General features: G+C 44.0%; 2 protein-coding genes across 2 annotated transcripts; one reads left to right on the top strand and one right to left on the bottom strand.

Moving 5' to 3' along the window:
* Positions 1 to 7,934: 7,934 nt before the first annotated feature.
* On the bottom strand, positions 7,935 to 8,561 carry LOC127223470 (60S ribosomal protein L12). Its single transcript, XM_051186075.1, has one exon. The coding sequence runs from the start codon at positions 8,476 to 8,478 to the stop codon at positions 7,984 to 7,986; it is 495 nt and encodes a 164-aa protein (XP_051042032.1). The 5' UTR covers positions 8,479 to 8,561; the 3' UTR covers positions 7,935 to 7,983.
* Positions 8,562 to 9,723: 1,162 nt separating this feature from the next.
* Positions 9,724 to 24,519, top strand: Serpinc1 (serpin family C member 1). The gene is made up of 7 exons (XM_051186074.1): positions 9,724 to 9,914; positions 11,733 to 12,102; positions 15,238 to 15,453; positions 16,981 to 17,118; positions 19,587 to 19,977; positions 21,616 to 21,680; positions 23,406 to 24,519. Exons 1-7 carry the CDS (start codon positions 9,874 to 9,876, stop codon positions 23,580 to 23,582), a joined length of 1,398 nt encoding a protein of 465 aa, XP_051042031.1. The 5' UTR covers positions 9,724 to 9,873; the 3' UTR covers positions 23,583 to 24,519.
* The last annotated feature ends 506 nt before the right edge of the window (positions 24,520 to 25,025 follow it).

Genomic DNA, 25,025 nt, shown 5'->3' on the forward strand with positions numbered 1-25,025 from the left:
GAAGGGCAACAGGACCAAGCTTGGAAGAAAAACTCCAGCAACAACTAGGTTCTACTATTTAGTAGATACATTTATATAATTAGGAATGTCTATGGGTTGGATATATTAGATGGTAAGGCTGAGGGGATGTCTTTGTTCAGCTGATAGTAACAACACAATGTTTTTTTAAAAGGTTTTCATTTTATGTGTGCTAGTGTTTTGCTTATATGGATGTCTGTATACCATATGCATGCAGTGCCTGTGGAGGCCAAAAGAGGGAGCCAGTGAGCCACTGAGTGCAGAGGCTAGGGCCCAGGTCCTCTGGAAGAATAGCATGTGCTCTTAGCCTCTGAGCTGTCTTCCCAGCCCTCCTATTTTTTAAAGATGCATAAATTGATCTTGTTTGGAATTTACTTTAAAATACTTCCTAATGAAATTAATAGGCATCACCAGAAATAAAGGTGTTGTAACACCTCCTGTCAACAATTACTAAATTGGGAACCACTGGTATCCTCCTCAACAGGAAGAACCATAAAAGAGTTCAGAAGGAATAAGATAGTAAGTGCTGGAACATCCTTGAGAGATGAGCTCTAGAGACCAAAACCAAGCCTGTCAGCCACTTACTAGTCCTGCCCTGCTTATAATATAAGCAGGAAGGAACTATCTGACCTATTGGGCTGAAACTCTAAAGTGAATTTGTTTTGTGTACATACATGTTTTATCTCAGTGACTAGCTAACATGATGGTTAGCTAGTTAAATCATACTTTCCAACCTGCTTGGCTATTAAAAAATGTTCTGAACACCTAACATTTAAGAAATAGTGGTGGGGCTCACCTTAGGGAGGCAGAGGCAGGTGAATCTCTGAGTTTAAGGCCAGCCAGGGCTACACAGAGATATACTGTTTCTGGACAAGGGGGGAGGAAGCCCAGGCAGGTGTGTAATGGCATAAACCTTTAATCCCAGTACTTGGAGGCAGAGACAGATAGATGGACCTTTGTGAGTTTAAGGTCAAGCCTGATCTACATAGCAAGTTCTAGGACAACCAAGACTTTCCCCACATCCAAAAAAGTAGGTTGGAGGCATACACCCACAAACACTCCAGAAACAAAAGAGTTGGAGGCTAACTTAACATTCCATAGTGAGTTCCAGGCCAGGCTTACACCATGTCTCAAAAACAAAAGTAAATTTATCAACTACTCAACTATTCCTATAGTTATTATGCATAACAAAGTGACAGACAAGAGATGTGCCATCTGTTCTCAGTTCTAATTACAGTAACTTGACATGGATTTTTAAATAGCTTCATCCTGCTGGGTATGATAGCACACACCTCAAGAGGCAGAGGCAGGTGAGCCTCAAGAGCAACCTGGACTACAGAGTTCAATGCCAGCCAGAGCTATGTAGTGAGACTTTGACTCAATAAAATAATAACAGTAAACAGAATTAGCAAAGAATCACAATTACCACCAGAACTGCGAGACTAAACAAAGCTTAACTTTGTTGTATATGGCCCTAGATTTGATCCCTAGCGCTGCCCCATATACTAAAATTTCACAACTTGGCTGGTAAAGATACAGAGTATGGAGAGGAGAATGGGATGTTAGAGATTCCTAGTAAGAGAAGATAAGGTATGTGAATTCTTGAGGGAAAGAGCTGAATTGAAATGAAGATGGTCATAACTATTGAGAGGGTAACTGGAAAGGAGGCAGGGTCAGATCACAAGGGTTGCAGACCATGCTAAAGTGTGGTGATAACTAGTCTACAATTCCAGGTTAGTACTTGGGAAGATCAAGTTCAAGACGAGCCAGCTTCAGCTACACCGCAAATTCAAGGCCTGCTCACACATGCGCAGCATTCTCTGGGGCGTGGTTCAGTCTGTTTCAACTGTCTCAGATGGGGCTTGGAAAAACATGATCACAGAGAAGCCAGTGCTGTGCTTGGTTAAAGGTCATGCTGAGTAAGGCTGCGTAATGACAGGTAATTTTAGAAACTTCCTATTTCTGGCTATCGGAGACTTAAATTTTAGTGAAATGGTGAGATGTAAGACAACTCTTAAGGGGATAGGGAGCAGGGTGAGCCTTAGCTGGATGTACATCTGAGGAAAGGGATAGATGGGGAGGTCAAGGGGCTTTCAGGAGTTTAGGTAGCTTTTTGTTTGTTTGTTTGTTTGTTGTGGGTCTTAAGATTCATTGTAGGTGTGTGTCCCTGATGCCTATGGAAGTCAAGAAGGTGATGAACCCCCTGAAACTAGAGTTATGTATAGTTGTGAACCACCATGTGGATACTGGAAATCAAACCTGGATTCCGAGCAAGAACAAATAGACCTAACTGCTGAGCCAGCTCTCCTGCCCAGAGTTAAACACAGTTTTAGTTTTAAGGGGCTGGAGAGGTGGCTCAGTGGTTGAGAGCACTGACTGCTTTGCCACGGGTTCTATTCCCAGCACCACATAAGCTGTCTGTGGCTCCAGTTCAGGGGACCTGATAACCCTCACACAGACATACACACAGGGAAAATACCAATTAAATACCAATACAGACGTCAAGCCGGGATTTGATGTGATGAATCTTTTTAAAGTGAGGCAGGGTTCCCAGCTGTAGTAAACTTACAAGAAATTAGGGCCTGGAGGGCTAGGGTAGCCGCTGACTGAGTAGGACACATGCGCAGACCTGGAAAAAAACGCAGACTGCCGTCCTTTGTCCATTGTGGTTCAGGTCGTTGCTGAATGTTTCCAACCGGTGCTAAAACAGGTAAGCGACTACAAGGCCAGGCTCTGATGAGGGATAGTTACTACTGTCACAAGCTCTGGGATGAAACCTTAAAGCTGGAACTCCTGACCTACTTCCAACTTACATCACCTAACTTACTTGAAGTTTTTCTCAGCCTGACTCCTGCGCTAAATTGTCGAGATTCACTTTACCCTAAATTTAGGGAGATCTACTGTGTGTCTCTCCTGAGCATTTGATGAGAAGAGTGGAGGAGAGTTCGATGCTCAAGGAAGATATTTCCACTGAGGCCCAAGGAGAAACGTGTCGATACACATCTACTTATTCAGTGGATCAAGTCTTGTAGCAAGTGCAGTACTAGGAGTAGCAGAGTGTTGTCCTAGGCAGGTGCTTGAGCACTGTCGGTTAAGGGTGTAGGGTTGCTACTGCAAAGTCAGGATTTGGGCAGGAGATGTATTTGCCCTTCGAATGGCAAACCTAGAAAGAAACATCCCATCTCATCCTCTCCTTAAAATCCCTACTACTTGTTTTTATTATTGTTTCAGACAGTCTCACTATGTAAACCTATCTGTTGTCCTAGAATGCAATGTAGACTGGCCTTGGACTCACTGAAATCCACTTGCTTCTGTCACTCAAGGGCTGGGATTAAAAACCTGTGCTTTCAAACCTGACCATATAGATATTTTCAATAGTGAAATTTTAGTAGCGACCCTAAACTTACGGGTGTATGATCTAAACTTAAATAGATCAAAACCACTATAGTGTAGTGAGATATCCCCCTGCCCCTCCAGCGCTAGGCATGCCCATTTGGAGGGTAGGACTAGGTCTGGGGTTCCGACCCCAGCGAACTCTCTAGCTTCCTGTTGGGGTACCGAGAGCAACCTGTGTGGAGTGGATCCCTGGAGACAGAACTTGTGGCAGTCATCTGCTTTCTTGTGTAAATGACTTCTCCCCGAGTAAAATTAGTTTAACCTATGTTGAGCCTGGACCTGTGAATCTTGTCCCGCGCTTCAATACTATAGATTCAGCCATTCATCAAGGCAATACCCATATACCAGATCAAACCAGATTTTTAAGTGCAGATATTTTTCAGTGACCTCATATTTCAAAATGTTTTACCACTTACTTCAGTTAATCCAGACTTAATCTATTAGACTAATAATTCAAAACTCTAGAATCTCGCATTTAAATAAGTGAGAATCATGGATTCCTCAAACAACTCCAGTCAGAGAAAGCTGTGTTCCTCCTACAGATGAATAGTAAATCCAAAGGCAGCTACAAGTAGCTGCTAACTATACAGAAGTCATAGTCACAGAACCAGAAATGCTCTGTAAGTTTGGGAGGTGTTTCTGTTGCATTGTTTTCATTTTGTATCATTTTGAGTACTATCATTTTTGCTGATTCTGGTTTGATTTTTGAGAGAGGGTCTGTCTCTTATATCCCAAACTAACCAGATACTCAGTACGTAACTAAGGCTAGCCTTGATGGCTTGATCTTCCTACCTTTACCTCACAGATACTGGGATGACCAATCAATGCGTACCACCACAACTTTAGTATATTCTTTTTGGGTAATTTTTAGAGAATTCCCTTTTAATTTGTCGATGTGTCCAGTCAAATGTCCAGGAATGAGCATTGTGTCGCTGGCCTAGAACCCCTGCCACTCTGGTGCTGGAACTAGTTCTCCCTCTTGTTGCATGGTGTGACTGTTTCAGGGTGTTAACTTTGTCATGGATGTTTTATAGCCAACAGTTTGACTGGGGAGGGGGCATCCTTCACAGCAAAAAGTAAGAAGCAATAAAACCAAACTAGCTTACCTAATTTAAAATAAATAAATGATGAATAAATAAATAAGGCTCTGAATCAGCTCAGAGGGATGAAGTAGAAGGAAGGGGTTTGAGAGATTGGCAGATCTGCATGGTAACTTGAAGACTGATGACAGGGTTTCTAATGTTGACCAAGCAGACCAAGCCCTTTGAAATAGTTGCAGGGGAAACCTATAGTTATCTCAGTCTGTCATACTCGGAAACCTCCCAGGTCCAGTTAAAACCTAAGGGTGCCCCTTCTTGTACCCCTTTGTCTCTACACATGCCTGTCATATGTCTAGCCTTTCACTCCCTAGATGGTTAGGATATATCTAGACTCAAGGCATGTCTGCTTCCCCACAGTGGGAGGACCTCTCTCCTTTTTTAAGCTGTATGAGTTTTTGGCTTTTTGTTTGTTTGTTTGTTTGTTTGATACATTTGTGTCTGGACCATATACATGCAAAAGGCAACTTCAGATCCTCTGGAAGTGGAGTTAGACAGCTATGAGCTGCCTTGTGGGTGCTGGGAATTGAACCTGGGGCCTTTGGAGGAACAGTCAGTGGTCTTAACTGCTGAGCCATCTATAGCCCTGGGCCTCAGGTCCTCCTTGTCCCTTAAATGAATGTGGTGAGATTTTCTAGAATAAGGCTTGGAAGATGTGCCTAAGAGTCTACAGTCATCAGCACACACATTTGCCCCAGCTTTACCATGTTTCTTCCTGCTGCTTCCAGGGCAACTAAATCTCCTCAGTGACTCTGGGGACTTTCTTCCACTCCCACTGTCTTTGTGCTCTGCTTTTCCTCTTCCCTGTGGTTTTCTCTTACCACCTAGAGCTTCTCAACTGATGTTCATGCAATGAGCTTTGACCCCGTGCAGCTGTCTCTTGTGTAACTTCCCAACCTTGCTTAGTATTTCTGTTAAGAAATGGTAATGCCTCAAAAAAAAAAAAAAAAAAAAAGTCTTGATAATCTTTCCATTAAGGAAGGAAGTCTATCTGATAATTTAGCAAAACCCTTTGGTACTTGCACCTCTTAAAATGTGTTTATTGAATCCTAGAACATTTAACACTCACAGCTGTGTGCACTGGAAGAGTTCGATAAATATTTGCTGTTTGGTTTGATTTCCCTGAAACCCAAACTGAACTTTCTAACTGTTCTGAGGATTCGGGCAAATTCCAGTCAGATGCTTCAAGACTCTGTAAAAAGCAGCCAATGTGGTGATGTATGGTTTGTCTTTTGATAAGCTTCATCCTACCTTAGTTACTGTCCTAAAATGCTATTACCCTAAAATCTTTTTTGGAAATACAGAGGAGCTGGAGATGCCCTTTCTTTGTTCTATGTGTTGTGCCAAAGCTGCATGGAGAGGCCAAGCCTTGAGTTACTCAGTAACCACAGGAGAATCCAAGCTACTGTTTGCTCCCTGCCAAGGTCTTACTGTGGGGGCCAAAGACAAGAACACATAGCCCAGGATATGACGAAACAGGCGAAGGCCACATAAATTACCTTCCTATAGGAGTTACTACTCACATTGGAGACTGGTGGAGACAGGAACCACTGACCCGAAGGAGGTCAGAAAAATGAGAGGGGAACCAAATGTGATATTCTTTTCTTTCAATGTATTGTCAAGTCAAACCCTAACAACAAAGAACTGGATGACCCATGCATGCTTGCCAAACTACTCAGAATGGAGAAAGTTGGTGGGGAATCCTCCCCCCCCAATTTTTAGTTAATACAAATATTTGAGAAGCCAGCAAGATGGTCCAGTAGGTAAGAGTACTTGCCATGCACAACTAACCTGAAGTCCATTCCTGGAACTTCATAAAAAGCCAACTGCAGTGGCACACACTTGAAACCCCAGTACTCCAATGGTGAGATAGGAGGCAGGGACAGAGTTGCCTAAAAGTTCACGGGCAAACAGCCTGGAATATGCATCGTGGTAAAAACGACAAGATAGAAGGGGAGAATCATCTCTCTAAAAGCTGTCCTCTGACCATACATGTGCCATAGTATACACACAGCTGCCCACATATCACACACTGGAATAAAAAGGCTATCTTTAGAGTTTTGTTTTTTTGAGACAGGGTTTCTCAGTGTAGCTTTGGAGCCTATCCTGGAACTAACTTTGTAGACCAGGCTAGCCTAGAACTCATAGAGATTTTCCTGCCTCGGCCTCCCAAGTGCTAGGGTTAAAGGTGAGCACCACCAACGCCTAGCCAGGATGATAGAAATAACAGAGGAGAAATAGTGCTTAAAATGCCATTCCAAAATACTGTTGAAAGTTGCTTAATAGGTGAAAATCTGATGACTAAAACAATACTAATATTATATGTAGATAATCTAAAATGTTGCTTTGTATACTATTTATAAGCCTCCAAATGCTATTTAACAAAAAGGGGAGAACTAATTTTACAGCAGAGAAATGTGCCCGACAGCTGTCTCAGGCAAACAATGAAGATCAGCAGCAGCAGCTTGGGAAGACTGTGCCTCCTAAATTGACTGGCTCAGGGCACAGTTCATTCCTGTCACCAAGAGGATCATGGGAAACCAATTATGAGGATACCTACTGCACACTGAGATTTTCTTCAAAATTAATTGGCTTACACACTTCAAAAACACCACCCATGATGGACAAAGAGCTGGACTTTAAGGGAGTCGGCTCATGGAGAAAGTCCGGGGACTGAGCTTAGTCCCCAGTAACCACATGGAGGTGGAGAGAGAACCAAGTCCACAGAGCTGTCCTCTGACCTCCACACCTGCTACTGCACATGTGTACCTATACGTATATCATACACACACTAATAGCGCGTCACAATAGTTATAGATTTATTTGTTGTGTGTGCATTCTTACAAGCATGCCATAGTGCATATGGAGGGCAAAGAACATTTGTGGGAGTCAGTTCTCTTCTTCCCCCATGTGAATCCCAGGGACCAAATGCAGGTCATTGGGTTGGTAGCAGGTGCCATTACACACTGAGCCATCTTGCTGGCCCGATACCCATTTTGTGTATATTGGTTCTGTTCATGACTACTCCCTGACTTTGAGTAGAACCTCACACAGTTTCTAGCACATGCTTGGGCTAGGTCATGCCTCTCTATTTGCCAAACAGGAGACTTTCCAGTTATCTTTAGTCAAGGGTGATGGTGGCCTTTGAGCAAAGAACTCTAGCATCTGTCCTTGAAGTATCCTGCTCCACCAGGCAAGAACTTGTTATGGTCCTCATGCTTTCCTATCCAGAGAGTAAAGCATTCCCTACAGTTCAAGTCTTCACATCACAGAACGCTGAACACAGTAACTGCCATCCTGGTGATTTTGGGCTATTTAGAAGAGGAAAACAGAGCTAAATAGCCCTTTATCTCCAAATCTACTAAAAGAAATTAGTAATAATACACACAGACAGAACTTGGCTTGTTTAATCTTTAAGAAATATTTTTTTTTATCAGATGTCTTTTATTGAAATATTTTCTCTTGTTGCTTCTTAACTAGCTGGGTATTCCACCACACCACTGTTGATGTCATCAATGATGTCATGAGGGTGGCAGCCGTCCACATTGCAGCCCACAGACTGTGCAGTACCCAGGATCTCTTTAATAGTTCCTGAAAGTTCTCTGGCTAAAGACCGGTGTCTCATCTGGCGGGAAATGCTGACAATCTCATCAAAAGTGATATTTTTGTGTTTAATGTTCTTTTGCTTCTTTCTGTCTCTTGGTGGCTCCTTGAGGGCTTTAATGATGAGGGCAGAGGCAGAGGGCACCACCTCAATCTGGGCCTGTCTGTTCTGGATGGTCAGTTTCACTGTAATCCTCAGACCTTTCCAGTCACCCGTTGCCTTGGCGATGTCATCACCAACTTCTTTTGGAGACAGACCCAGAGGACCGATCTTGGGGGCCAAGGCGGATGTGGCGCCGACCTCACCTCTGGTGCACCTCAAGTATACGACTTTGATCTTGTTGGGGTCGAACTTGGGCGGCATGGCGGAGGCGGCTGGTGTCGGATGAACCCGGATTCGGGACGACTGAAGAAAGTTGCACCGTTGCCTCCTCCAAGCCGAAAGCAGAAAAGCTTTAAGAAATATTTTGAAGTCGGGCAATTGTGTGGGCAGAGCACTTGGGAGGCAGAGGCAAGTGAATCTCTGAGTTTGAGGCCAGCCTGGTCTACAGAGTGAGTTTCAGAAAGCCAGAGCTACACAGAGAAACCCTGTCTCGATAAACAAAACAAAACAAACATCAAACATAAATATTTTCTGAGTTGTGAGGATTCTTCTGAGGAGTCATCAGGAGCCAACTCCCCCAATCCTGAACTGAAGAAATTGATGAACAAGATCTTATTGTTGAAGTTAAATGGTGGCAGACATGTACAAGGAATACTATGGGGCTTTGATCTCTCTATGGATCTTCCAAGACAAGGTTTCTCTATCTAATAGATCTGGCTGGCCTGTAACTCATTCTGTAGACTAGGCCGGCCTCTGCCTCCCGAATGCTGGGATTAAAGGCATGTGCTACCATTGCTTGGCCCTTTATGAATCTTGTGATTGAATAAGTGTGTGGAGATGGCAACTAGGGGTGACAGAATAACAGAATAACACCGACATGGTGATCATATGAGGGAACAGCATAATCATGTTAGAAGGCTTGGAAAGAACCTAAACAAAAGCTTTCAGCAGAGGAGTCCACATCCCTCCCCAGAGGGCCTGTTGACTGTGGTCTAGAATTTGGTCATGTACATTTTCATATGAAATTTTTTTGCTAAATAAACTGTTGTGATTAAAAAAGACAGAAATATTTCAATAGATGCTGCCCTTGCTCACAATAAAGGAAAAAAGTTTCGGAGGCTCACACCTATAATCCCAGCACTTGGAAGATAGACAGGAAGACAAGGTCAACTTTAGCTTCATAACAAATGTGAAACCAGCTCATGTGAGGCAGGGAGCAATAAATGCAGTTGTTACCACTTGTATCCCTCTACTTCTGCGATCTCCTGATTTGATTAATTAGATTCCCCCCCCCCACAGACCCTCCTGAGTCAGGTACCTCCTACCCAGTTTTGAATTCTCCACGTTCTCCCTTTTCCCTCAGAAATGTGACAGGAGCACGAAGGGCTGTGGGCAAGAGAGGGGGTCACACTTTCCCTAGGCCTGACTGAACTTTAACTTTTCTACTAATTAAACAAAACTGAGTTCTATACTTTGCTTAACCCTAGGAACTGGTCATCAGCCTTTGACCTCAGCCCTCCTCTCCTGACCAGCTCCCTCCCCTCCCCCACCTGGCCTCTGGACCTCTGTCAGATTTAGGAGAAAGAAGCAGCTTTCAGAGTGACTGTCTGAGACAGCACCATCTCCACTTGCTGTCTCTGTAGAAGCGCAACAGCCATGGATTCCAATGGGACAGGAAGTGCGGCTGCTGGAATGAGGTAAGGGATGGGCTTTCCCTCTCCCAGCTCTTGCTGAGTTTTCTGGCCTCTGAAGGACTCACAGGATGACCTCTGACACTTTTGAGAAGACTGGGCCCTCTCCCTGGTAGTTAAATCAAAGACCTATTTTGAAGATGTCACTTCCTCCATGGGAAGAGATGGGCAATCTAGAGAGCATGGCTGGGCAGCCATCTAATTTGTTTTATGCTCCTCTCCTACTCAGTTGCCCCCTGTCTCAGGGACCTCTGACCAACTCCTAAAGCCCTGTCCCTTTTCACAGAGGGATTCCCTCCTGGATACCACACCCTTCTTGATTTAAGTGTTGAAGGAAGCTAGGAGTGAGGGCAGCCTGACCACTGTGGTTTCTATTTATGCCAACAGAATTCCATGGCCCCTCCACCTTCCACTCACATTTCCAAATGCCCTGAAGAACAAAATGAAACACAAGGCAATGGAGATGGGGGTAATAGTTCTCTCTTCCTTCCCTCACCCCTCCTCCCTCGTCACCCTACGTTCCTTCTTTCCCTTTTGTCTCCATTTCTCCAACTGTAGAATTGGTTTCAGACCACACAAAACTCCAGGTACCCTTTGCCTGCCTTCAGCTTCGTCAGCCCTTCTCCCACCAAGCACACTACCTCGACAAGTCTTTTCTGCACTCTGCCTGACTTTTTCTTCTTGAAGGGGACTGGAAAGACCCAGTGCCCAGGTACAGACTCCCTTCTCGAGACTCAGTAGCCTGGCCCATACTGTCTTAGCTACAGACATATTCTGGAGAATTTATTTCTTGGTTTACCTTATTGAGTGTCCAAATTCTCTTGCCAATCTCACTACATTTTTTTAAATTGAGGTATTATGTAGCCCAGGCTGCCCTTGTACTCCTGACCCTCCCACCTCAGCCACCCAAATGTTGAGATTGAGGGTATATACCCTACCACACCTGGCTACTATTTCATTTTTTTAGAAAGGTATCAAGCTGGCCACGGTGGCACATGCCTACAATCCTAGCATTTGGGATCCAGAGGCAGGAAAACCAGAATTTCAAGGTCATCCTTAGCTACATAGTGAGGATGAGGCAATCTAGCTACTGAGAGCCTATCCAAATCCCTAGCACCATCAAAGTGAGATTATCTTTACTTTTAGTGACCCCTGTTAGTAGCTATGAAAAAATTCAGGGGACAGAAAAGAATGAGGGCAGAACTAAGGCAGAGGCAGTAAGGTCGGAGAGTAAGGAAGAGTGGCCTTAACTGAATCTAGGGTCAGACTAAACGAGGAGGGGAGGGATCCAGGGTGACTTTCAGGTTTCTGACCTGGTGTCAGGATCCATGGGTTGAAGGATGGAGGAGCAGGTATATGGTGAGAACAAGAACAGTTCAGCAGGTCACATCTCACTATGGAAGTGGCAGGCCTTCCAGGCAGCACTGTCTGGAGGTCAGAGTTCAGGCTGGAGCTATGGATCTGGGAATCATCATCCCAGATGCTGCCTTGGCTGCATTCACTCTCTCACCCTATTGGTCAAAGTCTTCCTGGCCTTTAAGATTTGGGCTATGTTCCATCCATGTCTGGGGGCTCCCTTTGCCCTCTGACTCCCCAGAGGGCACATGTTCCACTTATACAAGGAAACTGCATCATCCTTCTCTGAGTATGGACACACGCATACCTCTAGTATATAACTGTGCCCAGGCAAGGAGCCTAGGACAGTTCTTCTCTTGGACAGTGATGCTTAACTCAAATGCAAAGAAGGCCACAATACTATGCTTCTCAGGGATAAGACTGTGGTGGCCAATGGGAATAGGTAGTCACTGTTCTGTCCCCTTGTAGGAAGGTATGTCTCCTCTCATTGCTACTCATTGGTGCCTGGGGCTGTGTGATCTGCCATGGAAACCCTGTGGATGACATCTGCATAGCAAAGCCCCGGGATATCCCTGTGAATCCCATGTGCATTTACCGCTCTCCAACCAAGAAGGCCACTGATGAAGACGGCCTAGAGCAGAAGGTCCCGGAGGCCACCAACCGTCGGGTCTGGGAACTGTCGAAAGCTAATTCTCGATTTGCCACCACCTTCTATCAGCACCTGGCAGACTCCAAGAATGACAATGACAACATTTTCTTGTCACCCTTGAGCATCTCCACGGCTTTTGCTATGACCAAGCTGGGTGCCTGTAATGACACTCTCAAGCAGCTGATGGAGGTACAGTGTGCACTCTACCTCTGCCTCTTTCTGTGCTGGGGTACATCTCTTGGACTTCTTTATGTCTAATGATACCTAAACCAACACATTAGATTGTGTAGGTGACCTCACTGTGGGTTATAATTCTCTCTGAATCACTATTTCATGTATTGGGATTGCTTTTCTTTTTTAATGACTTATTTTCTATTTTATATGCATTTCCTTGCCTGTATGTGTGTCTGTTAGATCCCCTGGAACTAGAGTTACATAGAGACAGTTGTGAGCTGCCATTGTGCTGAGAATTGAACCCAGGTCCTTTGGAAGAGCAGCCAGTATTCTTAACTGCTGAGCAGTCTCTCTAGCCCAGGACTATTTTTCAAAATGACTCTTAGGTGTAATGAGTAAGGTTTTTCCTCCACCACTGGTCTGGTCCCGCCGCTGCACCAGCCCCAAATAACGCACAGAGACTCTGTATTTGATATAATGCTGTTGGCCAGGTACTAGTTTCTTATCGGCTAGCTCTGTCTTAAGTATTAACCCATTTCTGCTGATCTATGTATTTTCATGTGGTCTTCTCTTACTGGGGAGCCGGCCGGCATTCTGCTTTCTCCAGCCTCTCCATCTTGACTCCTCCTTCCTCTTTCCTCCTTGTCTCCTAGTCCCACCTATCTTGCTTTCCTATTGGCCAACAGTGCTTTATTCATTAACCAGTATGAGAAACATATTTACAGTATCGCATCTCCTATCACTTAGGTTTTGGGATTTTTGTTTTATTTATTTATTTATTTATTTATTTATTTATTTTGAGACAGGGTTTCTCTGTGTAACAGTTCTGGCTGTATTGGAACTTGCTCTGTAGACCAGGCTGGCCTTGAACTCGCAGAGATCTGCCTACCTCTGTCTCCCTAGTGCTGGGATAAAAGGCATGCACCACCACCGACAGGCTTTTAGGTTTTTGAGTAAGGTTTTTTACTATGTAGCCCAGGTTGACCCCATACTTACTATAAACAGTTCTGGGCTGGCCTTGAATTTGTGATGATCACCTGGCCTCAGCCTCATGAATAGCAGCAGAATTATACGTATTAGCTACCATGTGGCTAATTGTTTTTCTTTAATTAGTCTTCATTATAAATGTTTCCTGGTCTCTCCTATTTACAAATTATTTTACTTATTTGAAGGGGTACACATGTATTGTGGCATGTGTGTGTGGAGGTCCGAGGACAACATTCAGCAGCTGGCTCTCTCCTCCTACCTTGCTGAGGAAGGGTGTCTCATTTCTCTCTGAATAGTCCAGATGAGCTGCCCTGCAAGCTTCAGGCGATGCTCCTGTCTCTACTCTCCACAGTGCTGTTATGCGAGTGTTGGGATTATAGATGCAAGGCACTCAGGTGGCTTTTTGTGGGTTCTAGGGGTCAGATGCAAGCTGTCATGGTTGACAAGAAGTGCTTGTACCTGCTGACCCATCTTGCCTTATACTATTCATAAATAGGAGAAGGTCAGTGTTGCAAGTTAGAAATGTTTGCCTCTAGACAAGTGGCCAGTTTCCACTGAACTTCATCCATTTGTTCAGACTCAGGCACGAGGTAATGCACACCTCCACTCCACAACAGAAGGCTTAGCTTTCAGAGGCTCTCCTCTGCTTCCTCCCTGTCGACAACAGTGTGTGTGCTCCTGATGCTCTTGCAAATGACAGCACATTAGAAACTCCTGTCACAGAAGCTGCCCCCTGGAGTCTATCAGTAAGGTTCATACACACTGGCATTGCCTCAAGCACTTCCTTATATTCTGTCTCTGTCCCCAAATGTGAGTTTAAATGTGACCCTGCCTATAAAAAGAAACAAGAGCTGGAGATGTGGCTCACTAGTAGAGCACTTGACTAGTAATGTAAAGAGCTCTTGGCTTAATGTCTATCAATGCAAAATAAAAGCAAGAAGAAAAGCAGAAAAAATATCTCTTCTAATCCAAACACGTCCTCTGAGTTGCTTCTTCAGATCTTCCAAACATTTGATGTCACATATAAAAAAACAGGTGTGACACACTCTTCTCTCAGAAACCCACAGAGCTTTTAACCAAGAGTGCTAAAAAAGAAACCTGGGGAGAGGGGTAAAGTGCTTGCCTTGCACACATGAATCCTGAGTTTGATCTCTAGGCCCCATGTATATAAAGGTGGGCACTGTGCACATGATTGTAGTTCCAGAACTGGGGAGACAGAGACAGGCGGATCCCTGCAGCCAGCCATCTTACCCCAATCACCCAGCTCCATACCAGGGAGGGACCCTGTCTCACAAACGGGGAAAGATGGGTCTGGAGAGACTGCTCAGAGGTTAAAAGAACTCCCTTCTCCTCTAGAGGACTCAAGATACATTCCCAGCACCCACGTCCAGCAGTTTATAAGCTCCTGTGATTCCTGCTACAGAAGGTCCAGTGCCTTCTTCTGGACTCTTTAGGCACCCACACATGAGGGCATTCTTTCACCACTGCCCACATAAACATTTGGAGGCTGTCCTCTGACATTTACATGCATGTGTGTACATACCCATGCACACACACAAGCACAGAGTACATACCAGAACACTGACGACAGAGCATAAGAGGGGGAGGGGCAGCCTCACCACTGCATGGCTGTGAAGGAGGTGGTTGTTTGGGTCTATGACAGCTTCTGTGGCTCTGACTGGTATGGAGTCCTGGAGACTCTGATTCTGGTTCATTTGTGTCCTTGCTGACACAATCTTTGCCTTCCTCAGCCCCACTACAAACAGGATTCCAGAGCCCTCAAAAGGTGCTGATCCAAGTAGACATGGTGGAAATGCTTGTTACAGTGAGACACACTATCCTGGTTCCATTATCTGTCCAGAATTACTAAGATGACTTTTCTTTTCACAGTCAGAAAGCAAGCGCCCTTTGTGGGGCTACAGTCCCTTAGACAGCAGGTGCCATTCCTGTTTCTTGATCTTTCCCCATTACATCCCCCCCCCCCCTTTCTTTTTCTTTTTCTTGTATAGTCATTTTCAAAACATGAGCTGAGTGTTTATGCTGAACCAGACACTGTACTGTAACCAAGTAGTTTGACAGCTTTTGGTCCATCGTGGTACTTGGTACCCATGATAACTAGGCTGCCTAATTGCACCTACCACTGTTTTCTTTTGTCCTCTATAGGTTTTTAAATTTGATACCATCTCAGAGAAAACATCCGATCAGATCCATTTCTTCTTTGCCAAACTGAACTGCCGACTCTATCGAAAAGCCAACAAATCCTCCAACTTGGTAGCAGCCAACCGTCTTTTTGGAGACAAATCCCTTACCTTCAATGAGACCTATCAGGACATTAGTGAGGTTGTCTATGGAGCCAAGCTCCAGCCCCTGGACTTCAAGGTGAGTTGTGGATGTCAGAGTCCTCTTCACTCATACTGAGAAGGGAGAGAAACAGGATCCAAATGAACACTACTGTATTGCCAATGGTTGGTGAAGGCTGAGGACAAATCAAAAGCCTTGGAGCAGTAACCCTTAAGGCTTCAGAGAATGATGGTGCTCATGCCTTCTGTTATAGAGGTTACTCTGAAAAAGTTATATAAGGAATAACCTTTTCACTTCATCTGCCAAGTTCAAATATGTCATGGACAAATAAAATTACTTCATGATATGTGTTACATGTTCCCTTGGAGATTCATGAAGCACACAAGCCTATAAAGTGTTCCGAGGAAGTAATATAGCAAAGAAACACTTTGACTTCTGGCTTAGTGTTCCTTTGCTATGAAGAGAAATCATGACCAAGGAAACCTTTATAAAACAAAGCATTTAGGGGCTGGAGAGATGGCTTAGAGGTTAAGAACACTGACTGCTCTTCCAGAGGTCCTGAGTTCAATTCCCAGCAACCATGGTGGCTCACAACCATTTGTAATTGAGATCTGCTGCCCTCTTCTGGTCTGCAGGGATACATGTATGTAGAATACTGCATACATAATAAATAAATCTTAAAAAAATAAAAATAAAAAGTGAAGCATTTAATTGGGATTTGCCTGTACTTTCAGAGGGGTTAGTCCATTTTCATCATAGCAGGGAGCATGGCAGCAGACAGACAGACAGGCACAAGCCTGATCCACAAGCTGGCAGAGAGAGACATGGGCTGGTATGGGCTTTTGAAACCTCAAAGCTGATTCCCAGTTACATATCTGCTCCAACAGGACATACCTACTCCTTTTCAAACATCCTTAGTCAACTGGGGACTAAGCATGCAAATGTATGAGCCTGTGCGGGCCTGTTTACATTCAAACCACCTCATCTTTAGTCAGTCAGTATTTTCTTTCACTGTATAGCCCTGGCTGCCCTGGAACTCACTCTGTAGACCAGGCTGGCCTCAAACTCACAGAGATCTGCCTGCCTCTGCCTCCTGAGTGCTGGTATTAAAGGCGTGTGCCAATACTGGCCAGTTAGCATTCTCTAAATTTACTTGACCACGGGGCACTGGCCTTCCTGTCCTCTTACCTGTGTCATCACTCATTACTTCCCATAGACCATGTTTGGAAAACGTTTCTGTGAGTTTAGCTTTTCCAGAATGAGGGTAGATAACACTGCCCCTTCTGTCCTTCAGACTGTAGTCCTCTTTCTTTTTCTTCCTATAACATTTACTAGTGGGTTGATCCCTCAGTTTGGCTCCACAAAACTTTAACTATGTGAAAACATCAGTGACAGTGTATCAGATGTGTGAGACCTCCTCAGTGTGGGTTAAAGTGATGGCTTCTTAACCAGACACTGGAAAAGAGCAAAGAAATGATGAACAAAATACATTCTGCAGGGGGACCTGAAATTCAAAGCTGACTGAGTTGCACAGGCACTCAGGTTATTTCCTGGGTTTTTTTTTTTTTTTTTGTTTGTTTGTTTGTTTGTTTTTTTTATTTTTAGGAAAATGCAGAATCATCCAGAATGACCATCAACAACTGGGTAGCTAATAAGACTGAAGGCCGCATCAAAGATGTCATCCCCCAAGGAGCCATCAACGATCTCACAGCCCTGGTGCTAGTTAACACCATTTACTTCAAGGTACTCAATTGGTCCTGAAGAGACCCCAGGGACACCTCTCACTGTTAAGCTCCCCTTCTTCCATATCTTTGGGCATATGTAGTCAGATTCCTCCTGAGAAATAGTCCATGCATGGTCTAGGTAACCATATACATTTTCCAAGAGTCCAGAGGCCCAGGGTCTTAGTAATGTCCCCAGGCTGGAATGGAGCATGTGAACTTACAACCAATCATCCTTCCACCAGGTATGAATGATGATAAGCTTTTGCACTTGTGTGACAATTTCTGCAATTCAATTAATGTTTTATTTTCCCTTTTCTGTTTTAATTTTGAGACAGAGTATTATGTAGCTCTGGCTGTCCTGGAACTTGCTAAGTAGACCAGGCTGGCCCAGAGATCCACTTGCCTTTGCCTCTGCTGGGATTAAAGGTGTGTGCCACCACCGCCTGACTGAAACAAAATGATTTTATTGATGGGTTTCTACACTGCCTAGAGCAACTTCTGTCATATATTGCTTCTTGGGATTCTGAAGCTCTGGGTGCTTGGCTCACTTCAGACTGAGAAGGGGCCTGTGAAGTGACCATGCAAGGCTTGTTCTCAGAGTTCAGGCTCTAAGGACTGCTCCAATAATTATTACATTTGAGAAGGAGTGGGAGAGGACAGTGGGAACAAACACCATGAATGCTCTGGAGGACTGTCACCACAGAGCAGCTGGAATTGTGGCACATATTTCTTCATCCTGACTTAGACATGTGTTGTTTGCATTCTTCCTTTTTCCCTGTGGCCCAGCGACTTAGCCAGTCACTTAGCGTGTCAATCACTCTTAGGGATTCCTTCTCCTCCAGAACAGCAGGCAGCATTTCTACAGCATGTTGCCCTTTACAGTTTGATCGTCATACACTGCAAGGGAGACCTTGGGTCTCTTATGCAGTATGATTTCTTTGTTGTAAATCTTGACTCCTTGTTTGTAAGTGTATGAATTCTTGTGAATTACTGGGGAGTTATTGGGACCTTGCTATGGCCTGGTTTCTATAAAATGGTAATGAGGATCCACCTGCTTTATAGGATTAGCAAAGAGGCAGAGTGGGTGAACACATGTGAAATGCTTAGTGAGAATTTGTACATCCTTAGAGTATACAGTTAACATTCTAAAGTCACTGGCTCTTTCCAATGCCTGACTTGCTGCTGAGAAACCACACCACTCAATAGAATTAAATGACTTATCTAAAGAGCCAAGAGCCAGAAAATGATAAGGGATGGTGCAGGATGTATCCTCTGCCTGGCAGGATTTCCAGACAAATTCCTGGGACTGCTATCTGAGTCTGGCCTCTGATTAATCAGGGACAAAGCAAAGAGCTCTGGAGGTTGTCACTGGGAAAGAGGTGGTGGACAGCAAACAATACAAGACAGAATGAACTTGCAAAGAAGACTGTAGGTTATTCTTGGATTTGGACTTTTCTGCTTAAAAAAAAAAAAAAGAAATCAATAGTATAGGTGCTTGTCATTATGTCTGGTAACCTACATGGTAGGAGGAAAGAATCATTTCCTACATGTTGATAAGTTGTCCTTGGATGTTCACACACTCACAATGGCACACGCACGCCTGCTCTCAAATGTAAAATAATAATAATATTGCTGGAAATCTGACAAATATAGAAAAAAACAAAATGAAACACACAGAAGTAATTGTACCACACAGGCATAATTATTAGCCTTTTAACATAGCTAGTTTTTCTTTTTCTTTTTTTCCCTTTTTTAAAATTTCAAACAAGGTTGTTTTACATGTCAATCCCAGTTCCCTCACCCTCCCATCCTCTACTGTCCCACCAAGCCCCAGCCCATCTCCTTTCTGCTCCCCAGGGAGGATGAGGACTTCCACAGGGAGTCTTCAAAGTCTGTCATATCATTTGGGTCAGCCATGTGTCTAGGCTGAGAGAGTATTCCTCTATGTGGGATGGGCTCCCAAAATCCATTTGTATACTAAGGGTAAATACTGATCTATTACTAGAGATCTATTACTAGATCTATTACTACATAGACTTGCCCAGTCCTCCTAACTAACATTCACATTCAGGGGGTCTGGGTCAGTCCTATGCTGGTTTCCCAGCTATCAGACTTGGATATATGAGCTCCCCCTTGTTCAAGTCAGCTGTCTCTGTGGGTTTCTCCAGCCTGGTCTTGACCCCTTTGCTCATCACTCCTCCCTCTCTGCAACTGGATTCCAGGAGTTTGGCTCAGTGAGCTGTGGGTGTCTGCTTCTTCTTCCATCAGCTACTAGATGAAGGCTCTAGGATGGCATGTAAAGTAGTCATCAATCTCAATATCGTGGAAGGGCATTAAAGGTAGCCTCTCTACTATTGCTTAGCACATCTAGTTTTTCTAGTAACACATTTATATGTTGATATAATCAGATTATATCCCATAATAGTTAATATTCTGCTAGGATATTTTCATTTTTGCCTTTTGATTCTCCAATCTGACATTTTTCAGGGCCTGTGGAAGTCAAAGTTCAGCCCCGAGAACACAAGGAAGGAGCTGTTCTACAAGGTTGATGGGCAGACATGCCCAGTGTCTATGATGTACCAGGAAGGAAAATTCAAATACAAACGTGTGGCAGAAGGCACCCAGGTGCTGGAGCTGCCCTTCAAGGGGGACGACATCACCATGGTGCTCATCCTACCCAAGCCTGAGAAGAGCCTGGCCAAGGTGGAGCAGGAACTCACCCCAGAGCTGCTGCAGGAGTGGCTAGATGAGCTGACTGAGATGATGCTTGTGGTTCATATGCCCCGTTTCCGCTCTGAGGACAGCTTCAGTTTGAAGGAGCAGCTGCAAGACATGGGCCTTGTTGATCTGTTCAACCCTGATAAGGCCCAACTCCCAGGTTGGTACAGGAGAGACCTGCCCCCTCTCCACTCCAAGGTAAAGGTTGGACCAAATGTGGGACAGCAGAGGAACACACAGGATATCTGGATTCTGATCCCGGCTCTGTGATAAACTGTGTCGATCGGTGCCTTGCCCTTCCCAGCCCCCTTGTAGAAGAGGGTGCTTGCTCTTTCTTTCCAGAAGTCCAGCCAGTACTGTCATCCTATGAATCTTTATCTCATAGAGGAGATGAAACCGGTGGGAAAGGATTTGAAAAAACATTGAAATTCAAAGAGACAGGCATTAAACTCAAGGCATGCTGGGACATGCTTATAATTCCAGCACTTGGGAGGTAGGGCAGAAGATAGCATTGTAGGCCAGCTTGGCCTATTTAACGAGACCTTGTCTGAAAAGTAAAATAAAATAGGAGCTAGAGAGATAGCTTAGCAATTAAAGAGCATGGGTCATTATTGCAGAAGACCCAGGATCAGTTTCCAGAATTCAAGGCAGACATCTCTCAACCTCCTGTTACTCCAGCTCCAGGGAATCTGACTCTATAGGTGTCAGCACTCATGTACACATGTAACACAAATAAGCTGGTGGTGGTGGTGCAAGCTTTAAACCCAGCACTCAGGAGGCAGAGGCAAGTGAATCTCTGTAAATTCAAGGCCAGCATGGTCTACAGAATGTTCCAGTATAAGCTCAAAGCTACAGAGAAACCCTGCCTCAGCAAAAAATAAACTAAAAAAAAAAAAATAAAATAAAGAAAAAATAATTCTTGAATAAAATAATAATGAAATATGAGAGTAAATCATATTTACTATAGAACACCTTTACCTTTTCATTTTTTCTGGTTTTGGTTGAGACTGGGCCATATGTAGCCCAGGTTAGCCTGGAACCCACTGTGCAGCTAAGACTGGCTTTGACTGATTGTGCTATCTCCACTCTGAGTGCTGGGACTATAGGTGTGTGCCACATGTCTGGAAATACCTTTTATGTATCCATATCCATATATTTATTTGTTGTTATGTATGGTATGTGTAGGGGGTACACAAGTGCCAGAGAACTTTCAAAGAGTTCAAAGTCATGTGGAACCCAGGAATTAAACTCAGGTTGTCAGGGTCGGTGGCAAGTGACCATACCTGATGAACAATCTCACTGGCCCCAGCACATCTCTGTCTAAAAGAAGCCCCGAGCTGGGCATGGGGGCACCCAACTATAATCTCAGCAATCAAGGCTGTGGCAGGGTGACAGTTTAAGACCAGCCCAGACTGCACGAAGAGATTCTAAAAAAGACTTTGAATCCAGTCTTTACTGTGCTACCTTTAAATTAGCTTTGAAAGTCAAACCTCTCAAAGATGTTACCAAACTGGAAAAAGTTTTTTATTAGACATAGGTTTTTCCTTAAGAACAGAGTCTCACCCCTCCACTGTCCCCCAAGAAGCTAACATAAGATTAAATTCACAAGACCCAGGCCAAAGAAGCCCAAATACCTCCCTGCTTTTAAGAGGTATCCATGGAAAGGGTGGGGTTTATTACTAGGGGAGGGTCAGCCTTCTTTTTCTCAAACCATCCAGAAGGGTGTCTTCATTCAGACTGATCTCCTGTGTGACCTGAAGCCAAATCACAGCACTCCCTTCTCTGTTCTTCTTTCCAGGGATCGTTGCAGAAGGCAGGAATGACCTCTATGTCTCTGATGCATTCCACAAAGCATTTCTTGAGGTGAGTCCATCCTCCTCCACCCTGTCTTTTCTGTATTTTATCAAGCTGCACTAGTGTTTGGAGTTTCCTGCTATGCTGTTATGGTAGAGACAGCAGGTTTGTTAGCAGCAGGACAGAGCTGAGGAGGGGTGAGTTTGCAGTATTCCTTCAATCATGCACACATGGAGAAGCTTGAAAATTCTGCCTCAGGATGATATCCTCCTCTGCCAGAGAAATAAGAGTTAGAGGGTAGCCCAAGGGAAAGAAGCCAGGAAAGGCCACAGGGAGGGAATTCCTAGATGTTTCAGCAATATGGGAAGTATGGGGTAAAAGACTGAAATCTAATGTGGACAGAATAGGGAGGGGCATGTGCTTAAGTGGGTGAAGAGCAACTGAACATAAGAAAGGGCTACTAATGGTATTCTAGGAGAATTACTGAGATAATACAGCATTTCAGGAAGCCTAATTAGGCAGGCACACGCGGATCTTCAGAGATTAACTAACTACACACAATGGCGTGCTGAGATCTGAGCTGTCCCAGTGAGGGAAACAGTGGATATTGCTCAGCTAGTCTTCCCCCACCTGATGTGAGCACAGAACTGTGTGTTAGAGTAGGGCGTGGCAGCTTGTTGTTCTGGTCTCAGATACTGAGGTGTGTGGCTCCATAGCATTCGGTATTGATCTTTATTCTTGGAGACCCAGGGGTGGGGCCTGAGGATCTGCTGCCTTGCACAGATCTGCAAGGGATCTCATATAAAATCAGGTTTGAGGCCCAAAATGGTGTAGGCTGTTCTTCCTGAAGGCTAAGGCTGAGTGGAAGGCCAACGTTAGACAAAGTTTACAGGACTTAAGATTGCAATCAGAAAGGTTCAGAGTATGACATCAGAGAACTAATTGTAGGATCCAAGCTCAGGATGAGGGGTAGGAGCTCTGAGATGGCTGGATCTTACCTTCACACCACTCAAAAATTTAGTCTAAGATGAGAAAGAAATAGATGTGGGACAACGAAGGGAAAGGGGAAAAACCATTAACTAACCCCACAAAGCACAGAGATCACATGTGCTTAAGAGTCAAGGAGAGGAGGCAAAGGCAGGAGGATTGCCACAAGTTCTAGGTCAGCCTGGTCTATAAAGAAAGCTAAAAGCAAGCAAGAGTACACAGTGAGACTGTTTAAAAGAAACCAGAGTAGGTGGCTGACACAGGAGAATCTTGAATGACAGGCTAGCCTCGGCTCCCAGAGAACACAGCAAGATCCTATCACAGTGATGTTAGCAATTGTCAGACATTTTCTGAAGGCAACCCTTCAGATGTCATTCAAATATCGTTTTCTCAGGTACTACTCCAAGAAAACCATGTCATCCAGCTGGAGGACTGTCTTTTCATAAGCCACAGGTTCTGCGTAGCTGTTGGGTAGTTATACCTGGGATTTTTTTTTTTTTTTCAAGAGTGAATCTATTTATTTCCATTACAGATCTCTGATCTTGATCCTGAATTTCTCTTAGCAGCTGGTTCAAAACAATGCTCTCTAATAGTGTTCAGCTATGCTACCAGAATGTGGCTTCTAGTTCGGGAATTACACTTTTGGGAGGAACTCTTGCAAGCCTTAGGATGAGCAGGTTTCTGGCAGGGTCTGTTTGTGTCTACTTTGTGTGTTAGCAGTGTGAGGAGCCCCAGGGTCTGTGTGTGACACACACATCTATGATGGACTGAAGGGTGGCTAACATTTCTTTCCTGTGTGACCTGCAGGTGAATGAGGAAGGGAGTGAAGCAGCAGCCAGCACTGCCGTCATGATTGCTGGCCGCTCACTGAACCCCAATAGGGTAACCTTCAAGGCCAACCGGCCCTTCCTGGTACTTATAAGGGAAGTTGCTCTGAACACTATTATATTCATGGGGAGAGTGGCTAATCCTTGTATGAACTAAAATAGCCTTTCTTAATCTTTGCACCTTTTCCTGTTTTGGTGTTTGTGAATAGAAGTAAAAATAAATACAGCTGCCACCTCACAAGAATGGACTTTTCCACTTGAAATGAAGACAAGACACTGATGCACAGATAGGATGCTGTGGGCAACAACTTCTGGGTAAATAAAGGGGAAGAGGCCAGCATGGTGGCACACACCTAGCACTTTGGAGAACAGAAGCAAAGGATCAGGAGTTGAGGCTAGTTGAGGCTGGGCTGCATGTGAGACACCCTGTCTCAAGATGACTTCCTCTCCCTAAAACACAGAAAACCATAAAAATAAAAGAGATAAATATGTTACCATTTCATCTTGGAGGACTGGAGGACCTTTAAATTCTCAGTATTCCTACCATGCTACAAAGTCCCAAGAGTACAAAGTAATTAATCTCTATATGGAAAAGACAGAGATTCAAATATGAGTATTAAACCTTTTATTTCTCAAACCACTCACATGCATAATGTTCTTATACACAGTGTCAAAATAAAGAGGAAATGCATTTTTATACAAACAGAATTTCAAGTATACATTAATAGACTTTTCAGATTACTATCCAAGTTGCTAAGGTTTCATTCACATTGTTCTTAAAGCTGTTCAACGAGAAAGCTTTTGCTAAGTGCTTTAAATGTTTATATAAACCCACATCTTAATTCTTCTTTGAATCTCCCCTCCCCTGACCCTTCTGCCCTCCCCCCTCCCGATACAACAGGGCTCTAGGAGACATGCTACCCTTCCAAGAACTATTGGCTTGTCACCAGGGGAAAGTCAGAATCTACAGGAGGAGAGTCAGAGGACACCTGTCAAATTTAGGGGAAATGAACCCAGTACTTAGATGTGACATAATTCTGAGTAATATTTTAGCATTGTTGTATTTTTCACTTGATCTTTAATAAAAAAGAAAAGCTTATCATAAAACAATCAAGGTTTTTTTATTTTAATTATTATTATAATTTGGTAGCTAAAAAAATTAATAAAAAAATTTTTTTCCCTCAGGAAAAATTCTAAAATCAGGGTAGGTATTTTGAACTCTTTTTAAAAAACTGGTTCTTTCCCCCTTTGGCAGGGAGTACTCACTGGCAGCTTAAAAGCAGATGGTAATTTGTGTTCACATTAAGATTTTTTGTGGCTGGGGTAGCAGTTGCCTAGCATGTGTAAGGCCCTGGGCTCAATCCCCAGTACTATGGGGTAGGGGTAAAGAAATTTGGTCAAATCTTACAGGGTCTGGCAAGAGTTTCCCCTCTTCAGCTCTCCTCCTGAGTTCTGGCTTCAGGGCCAGGAACAGCCACACTCCTTAGGAATTAAAGTGCATACTTTTTGTTTTGTTTTTGTTTTTGTTTTTTTTTCAGTATAGGGGAAGGGTTTACACTTAAATGATGATTAAAAGAGGCTGGGGAGAGAAAATTCTACT

The sequence above is a fragment of the Phodopus roborovskii genome, unplaced genomic scaffold, assembly GCF_943737965.1.
Source record: "Phodopus roborovskii unplaced genomic scaffold, PHOROB, whole genome shotgun sequence".
NCBI lineage: Eukaryota > Metazoa > Chordata > Mammalia > Rodentia > Cricetidae > Phodopus > Phodopus roborovskii.

Coding starts and splice junctions, on each gene's coding strand:
- Serpinc1 (XM_051186074.1), top strand. CDS start 9,874: ATGGATTCCAATGGGACAGGAAGTGCGGCTGCTGGAATGAG. Junction 17,119..19,586: donor TTAACACCATTTACTTCAAG/GTACTCAATTGG, acceptor GACATTTTTCAG/GGCCTGTGGAAGTCAAAGTT. Junction 21,681..23,405: donor TCCACAAAGCATTTCTTGAG/GTGAGTCCATCC, acceptor TGTGACCTGCAG/GTGAATGAGGAAGGGAGTGA.
- LOC127223470 (XM_051186075.1), bottom strand. CDS start 8,478: ATGCCGCCCAAGTTCGACCCCAACAAGATCAAAGTCGTATACTTGAGG.